Consider the following 23890-nt stretch of genomic DNA (forward strand, 5'->3'; position numbering starts at 1 on the left):
CACATAGGTCTGAATGTGTTTGTCTATGCATGTTTGCCCTGGGATGTCCAGTGTGACCCTGCCTTCCACTCAAGGTCTACTGAGACAGCCTGCAGTCCCCCGTGACCCTGAATAGCAATAAGCAGGCAACGACAATGATTGAATGAATTTATAAAGGATCTAGAGAGTTGTGTAGCACCCAATATTCAGTGCAAAAAAAAAGGTATTTTGCCGTTAAGACTGACTTATATGCTGCAAATACACGTCCACGACTCCAGTCCATAATGTTGCCAGAAACAAGTGTGACAATGTCATTTCTTTCTGTGAGACCTATGAACAAATGGAGTGGTATGCCTAGGCCACCTGTTGACCTGCGTGCGTGCATTTTGACTAAAAACCCTTATTCGCCAACACCAGGTGATTGCTATTCCTCCTGGAGTCCACAGTGCGTCCCCGAGTCCCACAACAAGTCAATACGGCTGATTTGTTTCATTCATCACCTCACTGTGGCGGTGTCATCAGGAAACCATACAGAGGGCCTTGAATATCAGAGGGGGGAGGGGGCGGGGCATCGCAGTGTCAATAGTGTGATTATGATTAGGGGAGGGGCTTTTATTGATTGATGTCCGACAGACTCGTTGCTGTCCCTGGAACAGCAAAGGGCAGATGAGTGCACTAGTGGATGGTGAGGACATGCTGATGAGTTGGGGATGGAGGGACTGGAGAGGCGGGGGAATGTTGCGAGGGTGAAGCGACGTCTGTGGACGTTAAAAAGGGGCGGAGCTAAATGCCTCGTCATCAGAGCAAGACACGGGTCACGTACTGCAGGTCACAGTGCGGCTATCATGGTGCAGCAGCCAATAGAGAGGACTGTTATCGCTCTGTGCCTGTGATTCAGCGCGTCTCCAAATAGGATGTCCAGAAGGAGACATAACTGATGACCCTGCAGGGGTGGCGGGGATGGCCTCTGGAGTTTTCCGGATGACGGACGGAGTGTGGGTGCCATGGCAACGGCACTAATGAGACAGTGATTTGGGGTGTCGGCCTGGCAGAGGGCCATGAATCACACAGAGTGCTGGCTAGACGGGGAGAGGGCCAGAGAGAAACGACACAAAGACGCGCTCTTTAAAGATCACCTTTTATTACACAGACATACACAGGAGCGTAAGCAGCCGGCCTTCCCTTCTCCGCGCCCGCTAAGCCTCGTCCCGCTCCGTCCGTCTCTCCACAGGCCCCCCGAGATTGAGACGTAACACACCTTCCATTCTGCTGATGAGATGAGAGCGGGCCCTGAGTGCTCCATCATGGCCGGGGCCGGAGCTGCTAGACGCGCTTTGGTCACAGGTGATTAAACCACGGGCTGTTATGGCTGTTGGGAGGTGATGAAGTCTCACGCCTGTCACCTCGCTTCATGACTCTAAGACACCACATTGACTCAGCTTGTAAGCACCAGGGTGGGCTTTGAAGGAGGCAAGATTAAAGGCAGTTAGGATGCTTAAACTGTTATCGACGGAATTTATTTCTTAAAGTTTGAAGCACCTTTTTTTTTAAGAAAGGAAAAAAAAAAGGTCTGGCAGGATCAGCATTGTTAATGTGGCCCTTACAGTATCTCTGTTTGATTGCCCCGCTTATATGAGTTCCCTCCTAACTCGCACCCAAAACCTTCCCCTCGCTGGTGGACTCAGGTACCGCGTCCGCATCGCAGCCCCACTATTTGAAAATAAATAATCTACGAAAAGGAAACCACTCCCTTCCAACAAACAGAGGACTCTAAAAATGTACAAAGTCTACAAAGAAAATAAGTCAAATGTTACTTAAAACACCTTTCTCCATGTATATAGATACAGAACCATATGAAACTGCAGAGGGAGAGGAGAAAGCTAGCAGAAAGGTAAACGGCATGGATCAGGTTCTAGTAGTAGCCAGGTTGTCTCACCAAGCTTCATAAAGGCTGGACCATAATACGTGGTGGTCAGTACAACACAATTCAGATTGTGTCCACATCAGGATCAACAGCAGGTTACATTGAACTATTTAGCTCTTTGGTAACCAATATGATCACAAACAGAATAGGATCCCCCCCCCCCCCCAATGTAATTTCTGGTTTTACATTTAGATTCAATTAATTTCCAAACATGTGAGTTGTGACATAACTGGTTTATTAAAACAATCTTTAAAACACTTTTTTTTAAGTCACAAACAAACAAAGAAAAATGAACATATATGCACAGTGCAAAATCTACAAACTAAAATTCATTCAAAGACAGAGGATTTGTTAAACTTGCCTTTTTTCCAGAGTAAATCCGCTGTATTTGGTTGTGCCCTTGTAAACCCAACCATTGTCCACTTCCTGCCCATCACTAGGGGACAGCACTGAGCCCTCCGCACTTCCCATGGACCACTGAAAACACCAGCTCTGCAAACTAAACCACTGACCTAAGAGCAGAAAGGAAAACCCGGCAATAGCCGTAGCTGAAGTTGTACCTCGGAGCTCTCTGATGTACCACGTCCTCAAGTTCACTCCACAATATGGGCTGTTTGAAGCCATGGTGCTCTAAAAGGCTTTACAGAGCTAACAGGGGAGAAGCAGAAGCGGAGGAGACTTACAAGGCGAGCCCCGGCTAGCACACCTTTACGCTCAACTCTGCCCTACTGCCTAGCTACTCGGCACCACAGCAGCAACGTTAAGCAAAGAACTCGTGACTTTTCGTTTCCTTCATCTCACCTTAGCTTGCCATCTCACCTAGTCCTTAAGAGAAGCCTTTCACAAAGTAAGTAAGGAAGGGCCTCGGCATGTTATTAGAACCAGCTTTAACAGGATCAAGCAAAAATGAGCAAAACAAATGGAAAAACAAACTCAGGAACAGCAGGCGTATAAAATAAAGACTATGCACTTTTCTTGTAACACAAAGGGCGAGTCACCAAAAGAAGCAGAGAATGAGAATCGTGGGAAATAGAGTCTTGAAAAGCTGCAGCTGAACCAGTTCTCCACTTCAGACTAAGTAGGTCCCGCTCCACGATCGGGCTTCCTCTGACCACATCAGGGCCCGACAGGTCCACTCCCTCAGAAGCAGGGCCGAGGGGGGGAGGCTCAGGAGGTGGGGCTCAGGGGGGCGGGGCTAAGGGGGCTGTCAGAGTCTCTAGAGGGCTCCTCTTCCTGCCCCCTCCCCGGTGACCACGAATGAGTTCAGCTCCCTGTATCCAGGGGGCGGTCCTTGCTTTTAACTGCTGCTCTCATTGGATAAAGTGCCATTGGAGTCGTAGAGCAGAGGGAGGGTCTGGGCCAGAGGGCCGGAGAGGCTTTCCGCAGTGTCTCCGTACTCGCTCTCGGCCAGCTCGCCCTCTCGCTCGCAGATAACCGTCATGGGGCTGCTGAGCATGCGGCTGCGCGCGTTGTACTTGCTACTGGCGGCGGAGGGCGGCGTGCGCGAGCGCCCGTACTTCATCCCGCTCAGGCCGGAGGACGATGAAGACGGTGAGGAGAGGGTCAAGCCCTCGTTGCGGTTCCACTCGTCCACTGCCCTCCTGCCGCGGCCTGGGGAGGCGCAGGGGCTGTGTGGCGCGGTGGGGGAGGAGGGCGACAGAGCGGGCGAGTCTAACCCAGAGTCCGAGCGCGTCCGCTGGAAGCGCGGGTCAGTGGAGCGCAGCATCTCGGCGGCGGACATTCTGAAGCTGGTCTCGGAGCGGCTGCCCTTCTTGAGGAGGAGGGCCTTGAAGGTGTCGCTGCTGGTGGCGGACTTGCGGAGGTTGCGCTGGATGGAGCTGGTCTGGCGGGGCAGCGAGGACACATGGCCTGGGGACGACGTGCCTGTGGGGGTGACGGGCGGAGACTGGGACTGGCTCCCGCACCGTGACTTGTCCTCGTCTGACTCCTTGCGACCCAGGACCTTTCGCTTGGACCTGAGGGAAGAAATGGATAACCAGGTTAACAACATGTTTGCACTAATTCTGCAGAGTGAGGCGTAAGACAGTGCAAGCAGGGTTCATTATAAAAGGCAAATTTAATGTTTCCGAGTAGGGAGAAGAGCAAGGAGGAGAAGCATTAAGGAGTGCTGGGGTCGGAGGCATTCCGTTTGGGAAGCGAGGACAACATATTTCATTATTCAAATCAAAATTTGCATATGGACCTACAACTGAACACACATAAAACGCTCTATGTCAGATTGGTCTCCCAGGTGTTGTGAATGTTTCTGTGTTGTTGTATTCCCTTAAAATACTTGAACACGGCTCAAAACATTGTCCCAAATTTACATTTTCATATCTCATGAATGAACCCAGCAATTGTACTTCATAGCACAAATCTTGAGTAAGGAAAAAAAAACAATGTTGGGACAATGAGCGGCATATTTGCTCAAAAAAGGAAGGGTGGGAGAGAGTTTTACATTTTTTTTTAAGCAAATCCAGTGAGTTTTTACAAGAAAGCTGCAGACGCTGCAACTCTGCCGAAAAGCTGCACAATGAAATTAATCAAAAGCGCAAAGTGGGAAAAGTGCCCAAAGCAGTTTAATCACACAGGCTCCTCTCAGCAGGGGGCGTCAAGAGTAGTGGAGCGCATCACTCGGCCTGCACTAGGTCTCGGGCTCCTGCACCCGCGCGTATTAGCAGCTACAGTAGCAGGATACATGGGATTAAGGCTAGCAGGGAAACAGCGTAATTAATCTGTGGTCCAGGGGTGGCGCTGTGGGATTATTGTTGCTAATCCAAAGGTAGCATCACCACGCTGGTGGCAACAAGGCTGGCCAAGTACGGGGAAGAGGCTACTTGCCGCTCCGCACCTCACTAGCCAGGAGGCAACCACACGCCGCATGCCCCCGCTGCACAGGGAAGGGAAGAGGAGGAGAGAGGAGACACAGATGGTGACAGGCGTGAAAAAGAAAACAGATTCTGTGATAAGGGAGAAGGATCAGTGTGATCAAGGTAAAGAGGAGGATGGAGGAGGCAGTGAGACGAAATCTGTAATCCTCAGATTAGATCCAGAGAGAGAGAGAGAGAGAGAGAGAGAGAGAGAGAGAGAGAGAGAGAGAGAGAGTATTACATATATTTTTCCACAGAGGACAAAAGACCTGTAGAGAATCCACTTTGTGAAGGTCAGAAGGAGGGGAGAGAGCGGAGGAAATGATGAGTGGGAAATACTAAATAATTTGTGTTAGAGAATTGTAAGTCCCGTTTTAGAATGACTGCAGAAATGTGTGTCTGTGCCCTAAATGCAACCTCCATCTAACGTGAGCTCGCATGCTACATTAGCCCATCGCCGTTACGTCATGTTTGTCCCTAGCATTCTTTCTCTGAATGTTTTCACTTGCTCACACAACATTCACACATGGGTACACACACACACACACACACACACACACACACACACACACACACACACACACACACACACACACACACACACACACACACACACCTGAATTCAGTGATCCAAGACAGCTCCACCAACGACTCGCAGTGACTGATTCTGCTTCAGCCACAGAATTACAAAGAGCAAAACTGCAACATCACATATAACTCTGTATCGATTCTGCCTTTCGCTTGCTGCAGCTGTGAAAACAATTCATTCGGGTTTTCAGAAATAATGTTCCCAGAGAGACGAGAGAGGTGGTGGAAGCAGAAAGTGAAAAAGAAAGGTAGTGAACAGGGGAGACGTGGAGAGGAAGTGGGAGAGAGAGAGGTGATGAACGGGGGAGACGTGGAGAGGAAGTGAGAGGGAGAGAGAGAGAGGTGATGAACGGGGGAGACGTGGAGAGGAAGTGAGAGAGAGAGAGAGAGAGAGGTGATGAACGGGGGAGACGTGGAGAGGAAGTGGGAGAGAGAGAGAGGTGATGAACGGGGGAGACGTGGAGAGGAAGTGAGAGAGAGAGAGAGGTGATGAACGGGGGAGACGTGGAGAGGAAGTGAGAGAGAGAGAGAGAGGTGATGAACGGGGGAGACGTGGAGAGGAAGTGAGAGAGAGAGAGAGAGAGAGGTGATGAACGGGGGAGACGTGGAGAGGAAGTGGGAGAGAGAGAGAGAGAGGTGATGAACGGGGGAGACGTGGAGAGGAAGTGGGAGAGAGAGAGAGAGAGGTGATGAACGGGGGAGACGTGGAGAGGAAGTGGGAGAGAGAGAGAGAGAGAGAGAGAGGTGATGAACGGGGGAGACGTGGAGAGGAAGTGAGAGAGAGAGAGAGAGGTGATGAACGGGGGAGACGTGGAGAGGAAGTGAGAGAGAGAGAGAGAGAGGTGATGAACGGGGGAGACGTGGAGAGGAAGTGGGAGAGAGAGAGAGGTGATGAACGGGGGAGACGTGGAGAGGAAGTGAGAGAGAGAGAGAGGTGATGAACGGGGGAGACGTGGAGAGGAAGTGAGAGAGAGAGAGAGGTGATGAACGAGGAGACGTGGAGAGGAAGTGAGAGAGAGAGAGGTGATGAACGGGGGAGACGTGGAGAGGAAGTGAGAGAGAGAGAGAGGTGATGAACGGGGGAGACGTGGAGAGGAAGTGAGAGAGAGAGAGAGGTGATGAACGGGGGAGACGTGGAGAGGAAGTGAGAGAGAGAGAGGTGATGAACGGGGGAGACGTGGAGAGGAAGTGAGAGAGAGAGAGAGGTGATGAACGGGGGAGACGTGGAGAGGAAGTGAGAGAGAGAGAGAGAGAGGTGATGAACGGGGGAGACGTGGAGAGGAAGTGAGAGAGAGAGAGAGAGGTGATGAACGGGGGAGACGTGGAGAGGAAGTGAGAGAGAGAGAGGTGATGAACGGGGGAGACGTGGAGAGGAAGTGAGAGAGAGAGAGAGAGAGGTGATGAACGGGGGAGACGTGGAGAGAAAGTGAGAGAGAGAGAGAGGTGATGAACGGGGGAGACGTGGAGAGGAAGTGAGAGAGAGAGAGAGAGGTGATGAACGGGGGAGACGTGGAGAGGAAGTGAGAGAGAGAGAGAGAGAGAGGTGATGAACGGGGGAGACGTGGAGAGGAAGTGGGAGAGAGAGAGAGAGAGGTGATGAACGGGGGAGACGTGGAGAGGAAGTGGGAGAGAGAGAGAGAGAGGTGATGAACGGGGGAGACGTGGAGAGGAAGTGAGAGAGAGAGAGAGAGGTGATGAACGGGGGAGACGTGGAGAGGAAGTGAGAGAGAGAGAGAGAGGTGATGAACGGGGGAGACGTGGAGAGGAAGTGAGAGAGAGAGAGAGGTGATGAACGGGGGAGACGTGGAGAGGAAGTGGGAGAGAGAGAGAGGGGTGAAGAATGATAACGAGGTAAACAGAGTTGGTCAGGTGGACGTGAGGCAGCAGCTGCTATCCAGGCCCTTAGTCTGCACTTTACTTCAGGCTCTGCGTTGCTGGGTAAAGTGCCTCAGTCTCTACCACTGAAAAACAGTGTCAAAACACACAGTATGGGAAGTTGAAGGCTTTAATTAAAACAAATATTGAAACCCATCTCCTAATATAAACAAAATGTTTTTTTTCCTCAAAAGGCAAAACATAAAAAAAGAGATGTTATTATGTGATAAATTCCAGACATCATCGTACCACTACCCAAACGCAAATTGCACTTATTATATAATTCGCACTTCGCCTCATTTCAAACATGGCTCAATGTTCTTGACTGGAGAGGAGCAATGGAGGAGAGCAGTGAGGTCTTTATACATGCAGGCAAACAGTCAACAAAACACACACCCAGTGCACATCAAAACACACACCCAGTGCATCAAAACACACACTCAGTGCAAATCAAAAACACACACCCAGTGCACATCAAAACACACACCCAGTGCACATCAAAACACACACCCAGTGCACATCAAAACACACACCCAGTGCACATCAAAACACACACCCAGTGCACATCAAAACACACACCCAGTGCACATCAAAACACACACCCAGTGCACATCAAAACACACACCCAGTGCATCAAAACACACACCCAGTGCAAATCAAAAACACACACCCAGTGCACATCAAAACACACACCCAGTGCATCAAAACACACACTCAGTGCAAATCAAAAACACACACCCAGTGCACATCAAAACACACACCCAGTGCACATCAAAACACACACCCAGTGCACATCAAAACACACACCCAGTGCACATCAAAACACACACCCAGTGCACATCAAAACACACACCCAGTGCACATCAAAACACACACCCAGTGCACATCAAAACACACACCCAGTGCACATCAAAACACACACCCAGTGCACATCAAAACACACACCCAGTGCACATCAAAACACACACCCAGTGCACATCAAAACACACACCCAGTGCACATCAAAACACACACCCAGTGCACATCATTCAACTGCTGCTGCACAGTAAATCGCACTGTGTGCATATGTGACGCGCGCGCACACACCGTAAACACACACACACCGTAAACACACACACACCGTAAACTAGGGGTGTCAAAAATTATCGATTATAAGATGCATCGGGATGCGGACCTGCACGATTCTGCATCGATTCACAAATGTCAAAAATCGATTATAAAAAAAAAAAAAAAAAAAAAAAGATTTACGTATCAAATAAAATATAATGGAAGTACATGCAGTTGTTTATTTTAATCATGGATCATAATACAATGCAATTCTAAATGCACTTTTACTTTAAAAGTAGCCACACAGTGAGAAAAATGAAAGTGAGAAAAAATAAAACATGTATTGGGGAAAAAAGTGACGCATCGATTTAAGATGCATCGAGATGCATCGATAATCGTTATCGAATCGAATCGTAGCCCTCTGAATCGTAATCGAATCGAATCGTGAGGCCAGTGAAGATTCACAGTCGTACCGTAAACACACTCACACCGTAAACACACACACACACCATAAACACACACACACCGTAAACACACACACACTGTAAACAAGCCCAAGCCAGGAGAAATAAAATCCCGTGAAATGAAATCCTGTGATGCTCAAGACAACTCCAATTTGCTGCCGCATGTGACCATGAAACACACACACACACACACACACTCACTCACACACACACACACACACACACACACACACACACACACACACACACACACACACACTCGCAAACTGGCGGGTTGCATGAGAAATTTATGTATGCGTGCTCTATTTGAAGCACTGGAGCACATATGTACATCGTGTGAGAGAGAGAGACCCGCAGAGCACAGGGGGAGAGAGAGAGAGAGAAAAGTAGTGTGTGCGTCTCTCCTGCAGCCTCTAACCTAGATTAGGGCCAGGGGGTGTTGAGTAGCTTAATAATGAATGAAGCAACAGCCTTTCCCCCCCTCTCGCTGAGAACATGCTACGCTAATGTGGCTACACTAACACAGATGCTTCAACCTATCCGACTGGACTGCTGACTTAACGGACTCTGGCTGCGTCTGGGTTGGGTGGCGGTATATGTGGGCCTTGACAGAGGAGCAACAGAGAGCCCCAGTCTCTCTCTCTCTCTCTCTCTCAGAGACTCCAGAGCCGTTTGACAGATGCGTACGCATGCAGATGGGACAACACTGGTCCGGTTAAAGTTATGACTGAGAGGTGGAGGACAAGAAGGGAGGGGGGGGGGGGGGGGGGTGGAGAGGAGAAGAGGGGGAGGAATCATGGGCTGAATGGTGAGGAGGCAGGGGTTAAGGGTGATGTGTTGTGGTTTATGAGGGAGAGAGAGAATGAGATACTACTGACAGAGAACGAGAGAGAGGGAGACAGCGAGGGGGAGGGACAGACAAGAGAACACAAACAAACAAGAGAGGAAGAGAGAGAGAGAGAGAGAGAGAGAGAGAGATAGAGAGAGAGAGAGAGAGAGAGAGAGAGAGAGAGAGAGAGAGAGAGAGGTGTACCTGTGAATGGCAGCAAAGAGGTCCTCGGTGGTGCGGGGCCGGGTGGGCGTCACCATTTCCCCCGGCGGGCCCCGTTGGCCACGGGGGCCGGCGAAGAGTCAGCCGTGCTGGAGTCAAACACCTCACCTGAGACAGAGACACACACACACACACACACACACACACACGCACACACACACACACACACACACAGGTCAGATACACACACACACACACAAACACAGGTCAGATACACACACACATACACACACTGGCAGGAGAGTAAACACACATACTGTACAGGCAGTGTTTCCTCGGTGGTCAGTGGAAGCACAACACACGTGCACGCATAGCGCTGGTCGTGCAGCCGCCGTTCCGTAGCATTAACCTGGGTGCCTATGCAATGTGAAGGTGGTGCCGGACTGTCTCCTTACATTGTGTCTCTGGATGTCCTCTCCTCTAGTTTAGCCTCTCCTCCTCCTCCTCCTGCTCCTCCTCCTGCTGCTCCTCCTCCTCCTCTCAGCCTCCTCGCTCACGTCTGCACTTCCACTGCCCGAGCCGCTGCAGGCAGTCTCACTTTACGCTCTCCTCCTGCTCCCCCACCCGCTTCACCCCACCCCTACCATCTCTCCTCCCCTCCCCTCTGATACACCAAAGCCCCTCCTCCTCCCTCCATCCACTAAACACATCTCCCCCGGGACACTTGCCCCCTCCCTTACCTCAGAGAGAGAGAGAGAGAGAGAGAAGCAGGGATAGGGAGCGAGCGGGACATACACACCGAGGCAAGAGAAGCAGAGAGAGAGAGAGAGAGAGAGAGGTGAGAGAGAGAGAGAGAGGGAGGCAGAGAGAGAGAGAGAGAGAGAGAGAGAGGTAACAGCATAGGGCAGAGGGAGGCAGAGAGAGAGAGAGAGAAGCAGGGATAGGGAGCGAGAGGGACATACACACCGAGGCGAGAGAAGCAGAGAGAGAGAGGCAGAGAGAGAGGCAGAGAGAGAGAGACAGAGGGGGAGGCAGAGATAGAGAGAGAGAGAGGGAGGCAGAGAGAGAGAGGGGGAGGCAGAGATAAAGAGAGAGAGAGAGAGAGAGAGAGAGAGGGAGGCAGAGATAGAGAGGGAGAGAGAGAGAGAGGCAGATATATAGAGAGAGAGAGAGAGAGAGAGGGAGGCAGAGAGAGGGGGCGGCAGAGAGAGAGAGAGAGAGAGGGAGGCAGAGAGAGGGGGAGGCAGAGAGAGAGAGAGAGAGAGAGAGAGAGGGAGGCAGAGAGGGGGGAGGCAGAGAGAGAGAGAGAGAGAGGGAGGCAGAGAGAGAGAGAGGGAGAGAGAGAGAGAGAGAGGGAGGCAGAGAGAGAGGGGGAGGCAGAGATAAAGAGAGACAGAGAGAGAGAGAGAGAGGGAGGGGGAGGCAGAGAGAGAGAGAGAGAGAGAGAGAGAGGGAGGCAGAGAGAGGGGGAGGCAGAGAGAGAGAGAGAGAGAGAGAGAGGCAGAGAGAGAGAGAGAGAGGGAGGCAGAGAGAGAGAGAGAGAGAGAGAGAGAGAGAGAGAGAGAGGTAACAGCATAGGGCAGAGGGAGGGTGAGAGGATGACAGAAAGGAAGAGGGACGAGCAGAGAGACAAGATAGATATTTGGAAATGAGGATGGATGGTGGGAGGGAGGAGAACAGACAGAGGATGGGATGAGGTCAGAGAAAAGGAGCAGCCACATAAAAAGCATTGCAAAATAGCGATGAGCAGGAGAGAGGGAGGGAGTGAGGGAGGGAGTGAGAGAGGGAGGGAGGTAGGGAGAGAGGGAGGGAGAGAGGAGGATGCGGCACTGGTGTCCCTCCCTAAGCCTTGTTTCGGGGAGGGGTGAGAGGAGTTGGCAGCTATTTAAACCAATGTCTGGTTGAATGACACTGAACAGCTAGATGCACGGCTGATACTACGCTAGCTCTGGAGGAGAACTATTCCATTGATCAAATGATTAGCGAGAGAAGAGCATGTGAAGTTAGGAAGAGTTAGAGCTTTGGCTCAGTAAAGATGGTCAGATCAAGCCAAAGCTGCTCCTGCCTCTGAACACTGAAACATTCAAGTCTGATTTAATGCCCAGCAAATCTCACCGCTAAATGTTTGGCTTGGAAATACAGACATGAAGCTCTGGCATCCCCTCGTAAACAAATAATGGGAACCTTTTCATCACATTAAAAACAGCAATTTGTACTAAGCCTATAAACCCTCTAAGTCTCAACAGCAGGGGGAAAACTCCCTGCTCTATCGTCGAGAGTTTTCAAACCTTTTATCTTCATGGTCAAAAGTGGTTCTTAACCCATTGATACCTGATGCAGCATTTGCGTGTATATCCCTCATTTGTGTGCGTATCCCTTTAAGACCGCGAACCGCGTTAACGCGGTTCGCGGTCTTAAAGGGATACGCACACAAATGCTGCATCAGGCATCAATGGGTTAACACTGAGAGGCGATCAGACGCGGGTTGAGGGGGTGCTGCTGACCCCAATAAGTGGCTTTTTGTCCACACCTAGGAGGGCTGAGGCTCCACACCGTGCTAAAGCTGCTGGCTTTTAAGCTGGCTGCCTTTGCCTTGGCGAGAAGCACTGTGACCAATCCCACAGCTGCCTGGAGACGAGGCTAGGATCCAGCACCACCACTACTACTAACCCTATAGGATTATGGTCATGAACTTGCTCCTTTACTGTATAGAAGACTGAACTTTTTCTTCACAAGGTCCACACATTTGTACAATTGATTAAAAACAACAACAATAACATGTAAGACTCACCGAAGTCGTCCTCCTTCGAGCTGACGGATCCACTGGTGCTGCTAGTTTCATCTCCGTCGTCTTCCTCTTCCTCGTGAGCCTCTCCGTTGCTTTCTTGTTTGTGTCTTGTGGAAGTGGAGATATGGAGCTCCTCCTGGGTTTCTGTGGATGGTTCACTGCTCTCTGTCAGAAGCTCAGAGCTCCCGGAGGTTTCCTCTTCCTCCTCTTCCTGTTGCTCAGTTTCCCTCGGTCTCGTCTCGCCGTCTCGCTCTCTCTGTGGTGCATCCACTTGGTCTTCAGTGAAGGCAGGGCTGCTCGTCTCCTCGGGCTGAGAGGGCACCTGCTCTGCGACTGGTTGGGGGCTAAACGGCGGGAGGAGGATGGAGAGTTTGGGTTTCTTGGACACTATGGGGGGCTTCTGTTTGACCGGAGAGCTCTGGGTGGTCTGTGAGGGACTCGGTAAAGGTTTTCTGCCTTCCTCCTGCTTTGTTTCTTTTCCTTGTCCGTTCAAAAGAAGATGGCTCAGACCCTCAGATTTCCCATTAAAGATAGGGCTATCTGGTGGTGTGTCATCTGTGCTACTGCAGTCCGCTACCAACTCTTCTAAGAGCTTTGACACAGGCGATGGTGAGCGTCTGTATGAACTTTCATCCAGAGATGAGCAGTTTATCAGGGGAAACGCAGTAGGACGCTCCAGGGAGTTAGACTTCTCGGGGGTTTGGAGTTTTGGACCCCGGATGAGGTCCACCCCCGTTTCCTGAGCTTCGGTATGGTCCACGTCGCCATTGATCTGCTTCTCTGGCCGCTTGACTGAGCGGAGCTGAACACTCTGCAGGGCAAAGGGGGTGATCAGGGGTTTAGTTGACTTGGTAGGGCTGTTGGCAATAGCTGGGCTCCCTTGTTTAGGAGTGTTCTTCACTGCCCTCAGAATAAACAGGGAGGCGGCAGGTGGAGCGAGGGCAGGGAGCGGGGGAGGTGGAGGGGGGGCCATGGAGGGGACTGGAGGAGGAGGAGGAGGAGGAGGAGGAGGAGGAGGAGGACTGAAGCTCCCATTGAAGGATTGGCTGGGATGGATAAACGCGTCAGGGGATGGAGGGGGAGGGAACTCTGGAGAGGTGGAGAAAACGGGTGGCGGGATCATAGGGTTGCCCTGTGGGGTGGTGGGGAACAGGGAAGCTGGGGGAGGAGAGGGATAAGGAGAGCCTGGGCTGGAATTCGGTGGGAGAGGGGGAGGGAAAGGTGGAGGTCCACTGAGAGGAGTGTGGGGAGGTGAGGAGGAGGATAGGGGCAGGGGTGGAGGGGGTGGCGGAGGGGGCCCCAGGCTCTTAATTGAGTCAGAGGTGTTGGAGGACAAGGAGGTGGAAGAGGAGGAGACAGAGGCAGAGGAGAGCAGGGAGGACTTCCTCTCGGGCACTTTAGGCTTGGGCCGGCTGCCCGAGGGAGACATGGACCTGACGAACGAGGGCACTGGAGTTCCGGCCGTGGGGGTGTTCGACTGGCTGGAGTAGCCGCTGGACGGAGAGGTCAGTCTGTGCACCCTGTCCGGTGACGAGGTGGTTGTCTTGGGCTTTACCACCACCCCTCCCTCCTGGCCTGGCGCTACAGAGGCCTGGCTGTTGCTGGAGCTGTGAATCTCACCTCCATTCTGTAGCGCGCCTGGGTGAGGCCCCGCTGACATGTTAGATGTGGAATGAGCTGAGGGGGTCTGCGCCACCTGGTCTCCATGATTACGAGGGTAGTCTATGTAGTACCCCCAGGAATCAGCATAGTCGGAGCGCAAGCTGCTGGTATCGCTGTGAGCAGGCGTCACCTGGCATAGTGAGTATACATTAGCCACACCGCCGCAGTTAGCATTAGCTGCTAGCGATGCCGCAGAGCTAGCGACACTGATGCTGCTCTGGCTGCGTGGCCGTATCATCCAGGGGTCGTCGTAGTCGCTGCAGGGGCTGTGGGAGGGTGATGTCGGTGAGGCGCCCTTTCCTTTCCCTCCTCTCAGACCCATCTGCAGGCTCTGCTGCAAGCTGGCGATCAGAGTCTCATTGAGCATGGCGCCGTTCACCTCGCTCGCCCCGCTGACGGCGCCAACGCCTCCGAGGGGCTTCTTCCCGCCGGGCTTACGTCGCAGGGAGTCTGTGCGTGCGGGGGGCAGCGGGGGCTTCTTGGCTTTGCGGAGGGAGATGCTGCGCGACAGAGAGCGGTCACTGTACAGGCTCTCACTGTCCTCCTGGTTGACCATCTCACGGCACTCGTACATGCTGTGTCTGGTGGCCCGTCCGGCTGCTGCTCCATGGCCCTGGCCGCTGCCGTGGCTGCGTGAGCGCAGGCCAGAGTCCATGTGCATGGAGGTGTAGTATCCGTCGTTGTCCTGGGAGTAGATGGAGCTGGAGTCAGTGGTGGTCCTGGAGGACAGCTCCAGGCTGCTGTACAGCTGGTTGATGGGGGTGGAGCAGCTGGAGGTCAGAGGGCGGCGTGGTGCCACCACATTCTCTGGTGTGTCGTAGATCCACTGCTCCTCTGGCAGACAGGACGGTGGAGTGGCCGTCAGGGTGCTGTGGCTGTGCACACTGCTGTCCGAGCGCCCGGATTCACTCGGGGGTGCCGGGACGAACAGGCCGCCATCTTTCAGGGTGTGAGTAGGGGTGGAGGTGGCAAGGGCTGGGGAACTCTGAGAGAAGGCTGTGGAGCTGGAGCTTAGGGGGTCGGTGTTGGTGGAAGTGGCCAGACTGAGGGGTCGAGCAGTAGGGTAGGCTGGGGCTGGGGGATGGGGGTGCTGGCTGGAGGTGTGGAGGGTAATGACTTCAGATGAGCTAGACATGGTGGCATTGGGGATGAGCGAGGTGGAGTAGGCGGCATGTGGGGAGACCACACAAGCGGGGCCGCCACCCCAGTCACCTGCCTGTGTCCCCCTCACCTCCTGGGACTTGGGCCTGGGCAGGGTGCCTGTCCTGGGGGCATTTCTCAGGTGTACCACTGTATCGTCTACCTGGAGCTTGCCGATCTGCCGCTGGGGTGTAGTTTGGTCCTCCGACTTGATGGGGGTGCTGCTATAGATGGGATCAGCACTGAGGGACACCCTGGCGCCCTGGCGGGGCAGACTGTGGAAGCGGGAGGCGTCTCCGTTCAGATGAGGTGGCAGCATCAGGATCCCAGAGCTGTCACTGCTAGAGATGGATATACTTCCCGTCGAGGAGGAAGTACAAATGCCGGCCATCTGGGCAGCGATTCCCTGTCCTCTCTGCGCCCGGATTCTCCTCATTGAAGGGGGTACAACCTTCACCTCCTCCGTCTGGCAGCCTGAGTCTCGGGTCTCGGAACGTCGGAGCGCCGAGTTGACACTCCCGACTCGGCCCAGGGTGGAGTACTGTCCTGGGATGAACATGGAATGCGGCCGGAGCTCTCCACCGCGTCCTTTTGCAGCTGACAAAAAAAAAAAATCAGAGGGACACAGAAAGAGGGGGTTAGCATGTGAGTGATCAAAATACTCTCGTTCCCCTACCCTTCTTTTCCCTCCGTCTATCTCCTTCAGATGCCTCCTGCTCTCCTCTGGCAGGGCTGCACGTCAGATCAGCTGTGGCTACTGGGAAGCTAATTAATTTGATTTGCCGTAATCGTGTCTCATGCGTTAATAACTTCTGGTTAATGTCTTCGTTAAGGAGGAAGGAATAGAGAGAGACAGAGACAGAGACAGAGAGACTCCTCCCACTATGCTTCCTCTCCTATTCTGGCTGTGTCTGATGGAAGAGCAAATAGTCCCTCTGGGTACGGACGGGACAGGCAGCTGGTAAGGCGTAGGGCAGCTGACAAGCACAAACATAAAGACACGTACACACACACACACATAAAGATATCGACATGGTCATGCACGGTCAACAAACGCAAAAACATACATACAGATAGACGTACAGACAAGGAGATACACAGTACATACTCAAATAGACAGACACACACACATACAGACACACACAGACACACACACACACACAGAACATACCAGGCTCGTCAACAAACAAATTGGAGGAGGGTAGTTACACAAGAAAGGATGTCGAGTGTGTGTCCCATCTGTGGTGGCTCTCCTGTTCACGCTTGTCTTCCAAAACACACGCTCTCCCCTCCTTCCCTCTCTCTCGCCCTCTCTCTAAAAAGCACACACTCTCTCTTCCTCCTCTTGCTAAAAGCTAGATTGACAGCTCGGCTGCTACTGCTGGTGCAATAGATTAAGCTGCAGGTCTACTTCACAGGCAGCTCTAGTGCAAAGAGTGTAGAGAGGGAGGGATGGAGCGCCGTGGGACAATTACCCCGGCCCAGTAATCATGACATTCAAAAGGCTGCCCGTCAGCTGGGCACTAACGAGACTGTGTGAAGCTCTCCTCCTATCAGCTTTGCCGATCTTTCACTCACTGAGAAATGACAGATTCTCTTTTCGGCTCTTTGCAGCTCAGAGACGTGTAAATAAACATCAGCCGTGCGGTGCCGTCGGCACAGGACAACGTCAGCTTAGTGGGCTTAGCGCTAGCTTACACCCGCTCTCAGCTGAGCAACTACGGGTATGGTGACCTTTGACCCTTCCCAATTGTTATCTAGACCCCCTCTGTTCAGGGTCACAGGGCTTCACAGGTTTTGTACATGGAGAGAAACAGAGAGGGGGCGTGGCTTATCAAAACAACAGCTGACAATAAGGATGCAGAGTGTGACACGCTGGTGCATCTCCAAAGCCCTGATGGAGAATTGGTCCGCAGAGAAGTCAAGAGTGGATTAATATCAAAGCGGGGGGCTGATAGTCGTGATTTGTGTTTTGCTTTGTTTGGAGAGCTAAAGAGTCATGTCCTTGTAATGTAACCCCACAACTTGACACCCATCAGTGCATTTGTGCGCACACACACACACACACACACACACACACACACACACACACACACACACACACACACACTCACTCCCTCACACAACCACACATCGACACAAAACAAGACAGTAAGCACACACAAACACTCATTAAAACATGACATAATCGTACAGATATGGCTTAGCCTGCAAAGTACTAAGATACTAGCAACATATTAACATTAGGAGTTATGGATTGGTAAATAGGATGTGGGACACACATGTGGCATGTTAAGATAAACAACGACATGGCCCCAGGATTAACACACACACCCCTGAGAAATAGGGATGCAGAACCTTGCACCCAAAGCATTATGGTAAAATAAGCTGCATATTAATCGCTTCTCGTGAGTAGCATGATTTTCCAATGAGCAAAATCTAAAAGTAGATTCTATAATGGAGTTTCTCGAAAAGGAAAGGACAAATTGAGAAGCACAGAGCTCCTCCTAAATGAGGTGAAAAGGACGTCACATGGCTCCTTGAGGCTGAAGCTAAATGGGATAGGAGAGCGAATGAGGACACTTGCTGTGCAGAAGTGAATGAGGAAAGAAAGAGCAGAGAACTACAGGGCTCTGATCAACACTGTGGACCTGCATGCATCACTGTCTGCCTTCTTTCAGCCCATTCTGAAGGGCTCAGAACAACACTGATGCTAAGTTCATTCTCCACCAGTTAGCTCTCCGATCCTCTCAACTCATGTTTGAAGAGGCAACACTCCATAGAGAGGAAGGGAGGAAAGCAGCAAGGCAGGACGGATGCTTGTCCAGAGTGTTGGTACAGGTCTATGGACAGTAGAGGGCAACATTGAGCCCCATAGTGATCCATACCTAGCTCCAGGTTGAAGTTGTCGGGCAGCCCTGATATAGTCTTTCTGCGTTTGACCTTCTTGGGCCGGCGGGACACGGTGTCAGTGTTAATGAGGGAGCGCCGGATGCTCGCCTGGCGGTCAAACACTGCCCCTGGTGGCCGGGAGGGCGAGAGCAAGGCAGGCGGACACACACAGGCAAACAATACAGCAGCCGGTTAGTGGGAGGAACAAACTCAAACGTGCCAAAAGTGTTGTTGTTTTTTTGTATTGTGAAAACATGCAATGTCAACAGGGCAGGAAACTAACTTTGTCAACCACCACCAGCCACTTTCACTATTCTACCAGGCAGCTCATTATCATTTACCATCATCATATTTAGAAAGCATTGTCAGTGGCTCCCAACAAAGCAGCTGACCAACGAGCCACCGTGGAATATTTGGCAACTGCTGGCCGATGGCTGGTGTTAATTTCCCACCCTGAATGTGAGTGATTGAGGTGCAAACACACATATTATATGGATGAGTACATGCACACACATGCATAGGAAAGATATCAGTTGAAGCATGCACACTCACACACACACACACACACACACACACACACACACACACACACACACACACACACACACACACACACACACACACACACACACACACACACACACACACACACACACTCACACACTCCCTGAAGGCAGTGTGATCTCTCTGTCTCACTAGGAAGTGCTGTTTGTGCTATCTGGCCAGCTGGTGACAGCCTCCAGGCTTTGAGGAAATGGGAACCGGTACGAGGGCAGATAGTGTCTATCACAGTGCCTCTCAGCCTGACAGAGAAGTCCCTGATCTCTCTCTCTCTCGCTCTCTCTCTCTCTCAGTAATGTCAAGTGACAGCAGATGAAGTTAACAGTGATTCACGTGGTGCGGGAACACATTAACAACTCATTAGTGTCTAAAGGAGGGCGAGCTCGCAGTGAGCCGACACACTATTCACGTGTTTTTATACTGCAGTTTGTGCGTTTGTTCATCTCATTCCCGTTTAAGAGAAGATGTGCTCTGGTAGATGCGATGTGAGTGTATGTCTCTCACTGATTGAATCAGCAGACAAGCTCAAATGTTCAAAAGGCTTACATTTTAAATTTAAAACTGCAGAATGAGGTGTGTATATATTTGTGTGTGTGTGTGTGTGTGTGTGTGTGTGTGTGTGTGTGTGTGTGTGTTTGTTTGTGTACCAGCAGTGGGTTTCCAAAGTGACTCATGAGAGCTGAAATATGTGCTAGCAAGCAAGGGAATTGCACCAGCGTGGCGTGTGTGCTGCTACGTGTTCATCTGTCAAACACCCTGTGGTTTGACATACGTTCACTGAAAAGCCTTGACCTTTGGCTACGCTGTCGAACAATTTTCACACATGCTCACTCGCACGCACACACACACGCACACGTGCGCATACACACACACACACGGACGCGCGCGCGCATACACACACACACACACACACACACACACACACACACACACACACACACACGAAGGGAGGTGAAGGTCAGCTACCAAGAGGTTTGATGGAGGGGGAGAAAACAGAGCGAGGTGAAGGAGACGAGACAGATGCACTCGACTGACAGATAGTTTGGTTCACTGTGGATGTCTGGACACAGTAATTGACTGTTCGTGTGTCTGGACACAGTAATTGACTGCTCGTGTGTCTGCACACGGTAATTGACTGGTCATGTATCCAGTCAACCACAGGCGGTTGGTTAACACAGAAATGAAAAGAAGGTGTGATTGGGGGTGAGAGTGTAATAGTGCAGCGTAGACACTAGGGGTGGATGAGGCCTGAGTGGCCTCAACGTAGGATGATCCTACTAAGTCGCTATAGTATGTATGGGACTAGGAGACTAGGATGTAACCAATGAGATGTTTGCTTTTATGCACTAGTCACTACCAACACTGATGGGGATTGGTCGAGAGATGGTTTTGGACAAAATGGTCCATGGATGAGTGTGGTTGCTGGGGGGGGGGGGGGGGGGGGGCGTGGCCTACCTGTGACGTTGATGGGGACGATGTCGGTGGGCACGGCCTGGGCCGCCTGCCTCATGCGCTCCTCCGGGGTGGGGAGGGGTGTGGCCTTGGCCCTGGTCCACACCACCTGTCTGTCGGCCTCCTCCCCCTCCCCCTCCCCGCCCTGGGGGGTTTGAAGCCTCAGGGAGAGCTGGGACCTGTTGTCCTCCACTGATGAAGCCATGGACTGCGAGGAGAGAGGGAAGAGAGGTTAGAGAGATGAAAGAGGAGACGGGAGGGGAGGGAAACAGGGGAAGGAAAGAGAGAGAGAAGGATGTGGGAAGGAGAGAAGGGAGGCGACATACAGGAAGAGGAGAGATGAGAGAAGCGAGAGAGGAAGGCATAGAGGGAGAGAGACAGTGAGAGAGAGTGAGGGGGTGAGAGAGAGAGAGAGTAAACAGCATGTGGGGTAATGAAAAGTCATAGAAAACACAATTGATCATGTTGGGAGGGAGCACAGAAATGATGAGTAAGGAAAAATGTCAAGATTAAAATGGAGAAAATGGGAGTTGAGAATGGTAGGCTTTAGGCAGAATTGAATAAAACTGTGTGTGTGTGTGTGTGTGTGTGTGTGTGTGTGTGTGTGTGTGTGTGTGTGTGTGTGTGTGTGTGTGTGTGTGTGTGTGTGTGTGAGACACACACACACATGTGTATATCTTTGCATCTCTTTAAACTCACTAACCCTCTCTACACACTTGGTGCTGTAAACATGTTTCACGATCAAGTCAAACCCAAATGGACACCCAGACACCCCCCCCCCCCACACACACACACACGCGCACACACACACACACGCACACGCACACACACACACACACACACACACACACCAGAGGTTGGGAGATGGCAGGATAAAGGAAAGAGAGAGCAATCAGACAGAAGCAGTCGAGCATTAAACTGTGTTCACACACTTAACACTTCTCCATGCTGGCATATATTCACTGCAGTGCCAGGAGAAAGGCAAGAGCCAAACTTCCTTCTGCTCTACCTGGACCAGATGTAGACGTGTTTAACTACAGTTTAACACCGAAGTCTCCTAAATCCATTCTAATTCTAACAATATAATATTTTTGTTTGGAAAACTTCCAACACCCAAAGACAAGATGATAGATGGAAAAATTTAACTAACTGTACATCTGTTAATATCAGAGCACTTTTTCAAGGACGAGTTGAATCAAAAGAGATGAAATCACAGTTTTCCATGTGACAGGCCAGAATGCACACGAAACAGTTTCTGCATTGAGAAAGAAGCAAAGAGGAAGGAAAGACACATGGCAAACGTTTCTGCATTCAAGCAATCGTCAATGTCCATTTGAGTCTATGGTTGAATTGTGCACTGACGGTACGCAGCACCAATTTCAATCCAGAGCACGGTGAGCACTAATCAACTTCAATGATCCAGATAACAGATCCATTCCATTTGCCTTGCATCACCCTGAGCGCTCGCTTGGAACGACTTGAGGAGAAGCAGGAAAAAAACAAGGCTCTCTGGAGGGAAACCTTTGTTCTTCAGAGGTTCCAAAATATACTGGCACAAAGTTATGAAATGTTCCAGAATCTCCCAAACGTCATTCCCTATTTCCAACAAGCTCATCCTGGCATTCCCAGCCATCAGAATGACTATTGGCTAGCTATTGGTACATTCATCCAGATCGTGGATAGATAGATGGATAGATAGATGGATAGATGGATGGATAGATAGATAGATAGATAGATACCGTAATTTCCGCACTATAAGCCGCACCGGAGTATAAGCCGCAGCAGCAAAATTGCCTGTTTGTTACATATATAAGCCGCACCGGACTATAAGCCGCAGGTGTTTTAATGTTTTTTATTTTTTATTTTTTATTGTGTTTTAATGTTTAATTACCATATGTAAGGGTCCATGCACAGAGGGGATTGTCGGGAAAGAGATGGCTGTTTGAGGAAGCTCCCATTTATTAACATTTCAACAAAACAACATAACACAACACCACCTGTGTTTTTTTTTACAGTGCACACAGTGTCCGCGGTGTGGTGAAAAGAGGGCAAGAGAGGAAATTAAAACAGAAGTGGATTTATAGTTAGAAAGAGTGCTAAAAAAAGAGAGATTTTTTTTTTTTTTTTTTTTGAAAAAATCCATAGATAAGCCGCACCGTTATATAAGCCGCAGGGCCAAAAAACGGGGAAAAAGCCGCGGCTTATAGTCCGAAATTTACGGTAGATAGATAGATAGATAGATAGATGGATGGATAGATAGATAGATAGATAGATGGATAGGTGGGTGGGAGTAGGCAACAGCAACGTGAGAGAAGAACGATATGACAAGGGAGGGTGGAGGGAAAGATCCCCAGCAATAGAGAGCAGAGTTTGCTGTTTACCACCATTGTGGCTCAAACAGGAGGCCAGTTTCTCCTTTTGAAGCTGCTGTCAGCCAAAGTTAGGCTCACTGGAGAGGGACAGGGGACCAACAATAGATAGAAGAGGAGAGATAGGCGGTAGGGAGGGTGAGGAAAATAGATAGAGAGATGGGGGGGGGGGGGGGGGGGGGGCAGTTTAGAAAGTGAAAGGCAACAACAGCATGTTATGAAGGTTAAGGGTCAAAACAGGCATGGTGGCATCAGGGGGCTCAGGGGGACAATGGAGACGCTCAACTGACAGTGAAAGACCCCCTTCATAAAGAAAGACCACCCCCGACCCTTTCCGGACCCCCTCTTATCACGTGTGTGACATGGATAAATAAAATGGATATATAAACTAGGAGTGAGGAGGACAGGAATCGAGAGGAGATAAGGAGGTTTGTATTCAGAGCCTATGAATTGTGGTAATTATGGTATGTTTGGTATTTATGAATTAATGGCAAGAGTATGGTAAGAAATCCTCCTGTATGTATATTCACATTCAGTGTTTATGAATTTAGCACATTAATATATACGGTACTGTATATACATCTACATGAATAAGATTGAATCTGGTATATAATGTAATAATATGTTTGAGAGAAAGTGTATCGTCGGCTATACTTTTCTGATGTTAATAGCACTTTTGTGTAAGTGACTTATGGGTTCTCATGTGATTATGTTATGTGTGTGTGTGTGTGTGTGTGTGTGTGTGTGTGTGTGTGTGTGTGTGTGTGTGTGTGTGTGTGGACTTATGGGTTCTCATGTGATTATGTTATGTGTGTGTGTGTGTGTGTGTGTGTGTGTGTGTGTGTGTGTGTGTGTGTGTGTGTGTGGACTCTAGGAAGAGTAGCTGATGCTCTGCATCAGATAATTGGGATCCCAATACAATCCTAAATGGGCAGAAGAGACAGGAGGAGAGGAAGAGTGCAATGTTGAGGAGAGGAAAGGAGAGAGGAGATGAGGAGGACAGAGGAATGGATGCATATTGGCTGTCAAGCCATTTTACACTCCACTTCACACTGTCTGCTCTGCCATACAAAACAGCAATAAATCACGATTTATGTCTCCATGTTTCTCTTTCTTCCCCTCTCCCTCTCTCCCCCATCTCTGCTTCTCTCTCTCTCTCAATGTATCACTCCTCTGGTATCAGTCTGTAACATTAGACAAACAACAGCCCCACCAAGAGTAGGGGAAATACAACAAGGCTCACTAAAGTGTTTATTCTCTACTAGCTCAAACGGTCCATCAGTCTGAC

The 23890-nt window shown here is 50.7% G+C and overlaps 1 protein-coding gene across 1 annotated transcript in view; it reads right to left on the reverse strand.

Annotated features, from left to right (window-relative positions):
- Positions 1-2130: 2130 nt before the first annotated feature.
- The window catches only part of LOC310782367 (NHS-like protein 1), a gene marked incomplete at its 5' end in the record, with an annotated part of 26444 nt that continues 4684 nt past the window's right edge, over positions 2131-23890 (reverse strand). Inside the window, 6 exon segments of the mRNA XM_083643032.1 lie at positions 2131-3879; positions 9781-9847; positions 9850-9906; positions 12530-15925; positions 18217-18348; positions 20237-20441. Coding sequence (XP_083499158.1) covers positions 3201-3879; positions 9781-9847; positions 9850-9906; positions 12530-15925; positions 18217-18348; positions 20237-20441 — 4536 coding nt within the window. The 3' untranslated portion in view covers positions 2131-3200.

This window comes from Poromitra crassiceps (assembly GCF_964638095.1).
Source record: "Poromitra crassiceps genome assembly, chromosome: 9".
Taxonomy (NCBI): Eukaryota; Metazoa; Chordata; class Actinopteri; order Beryciformes; family Melamphaidae; genus Poromitra; species Poromitra crassiceps.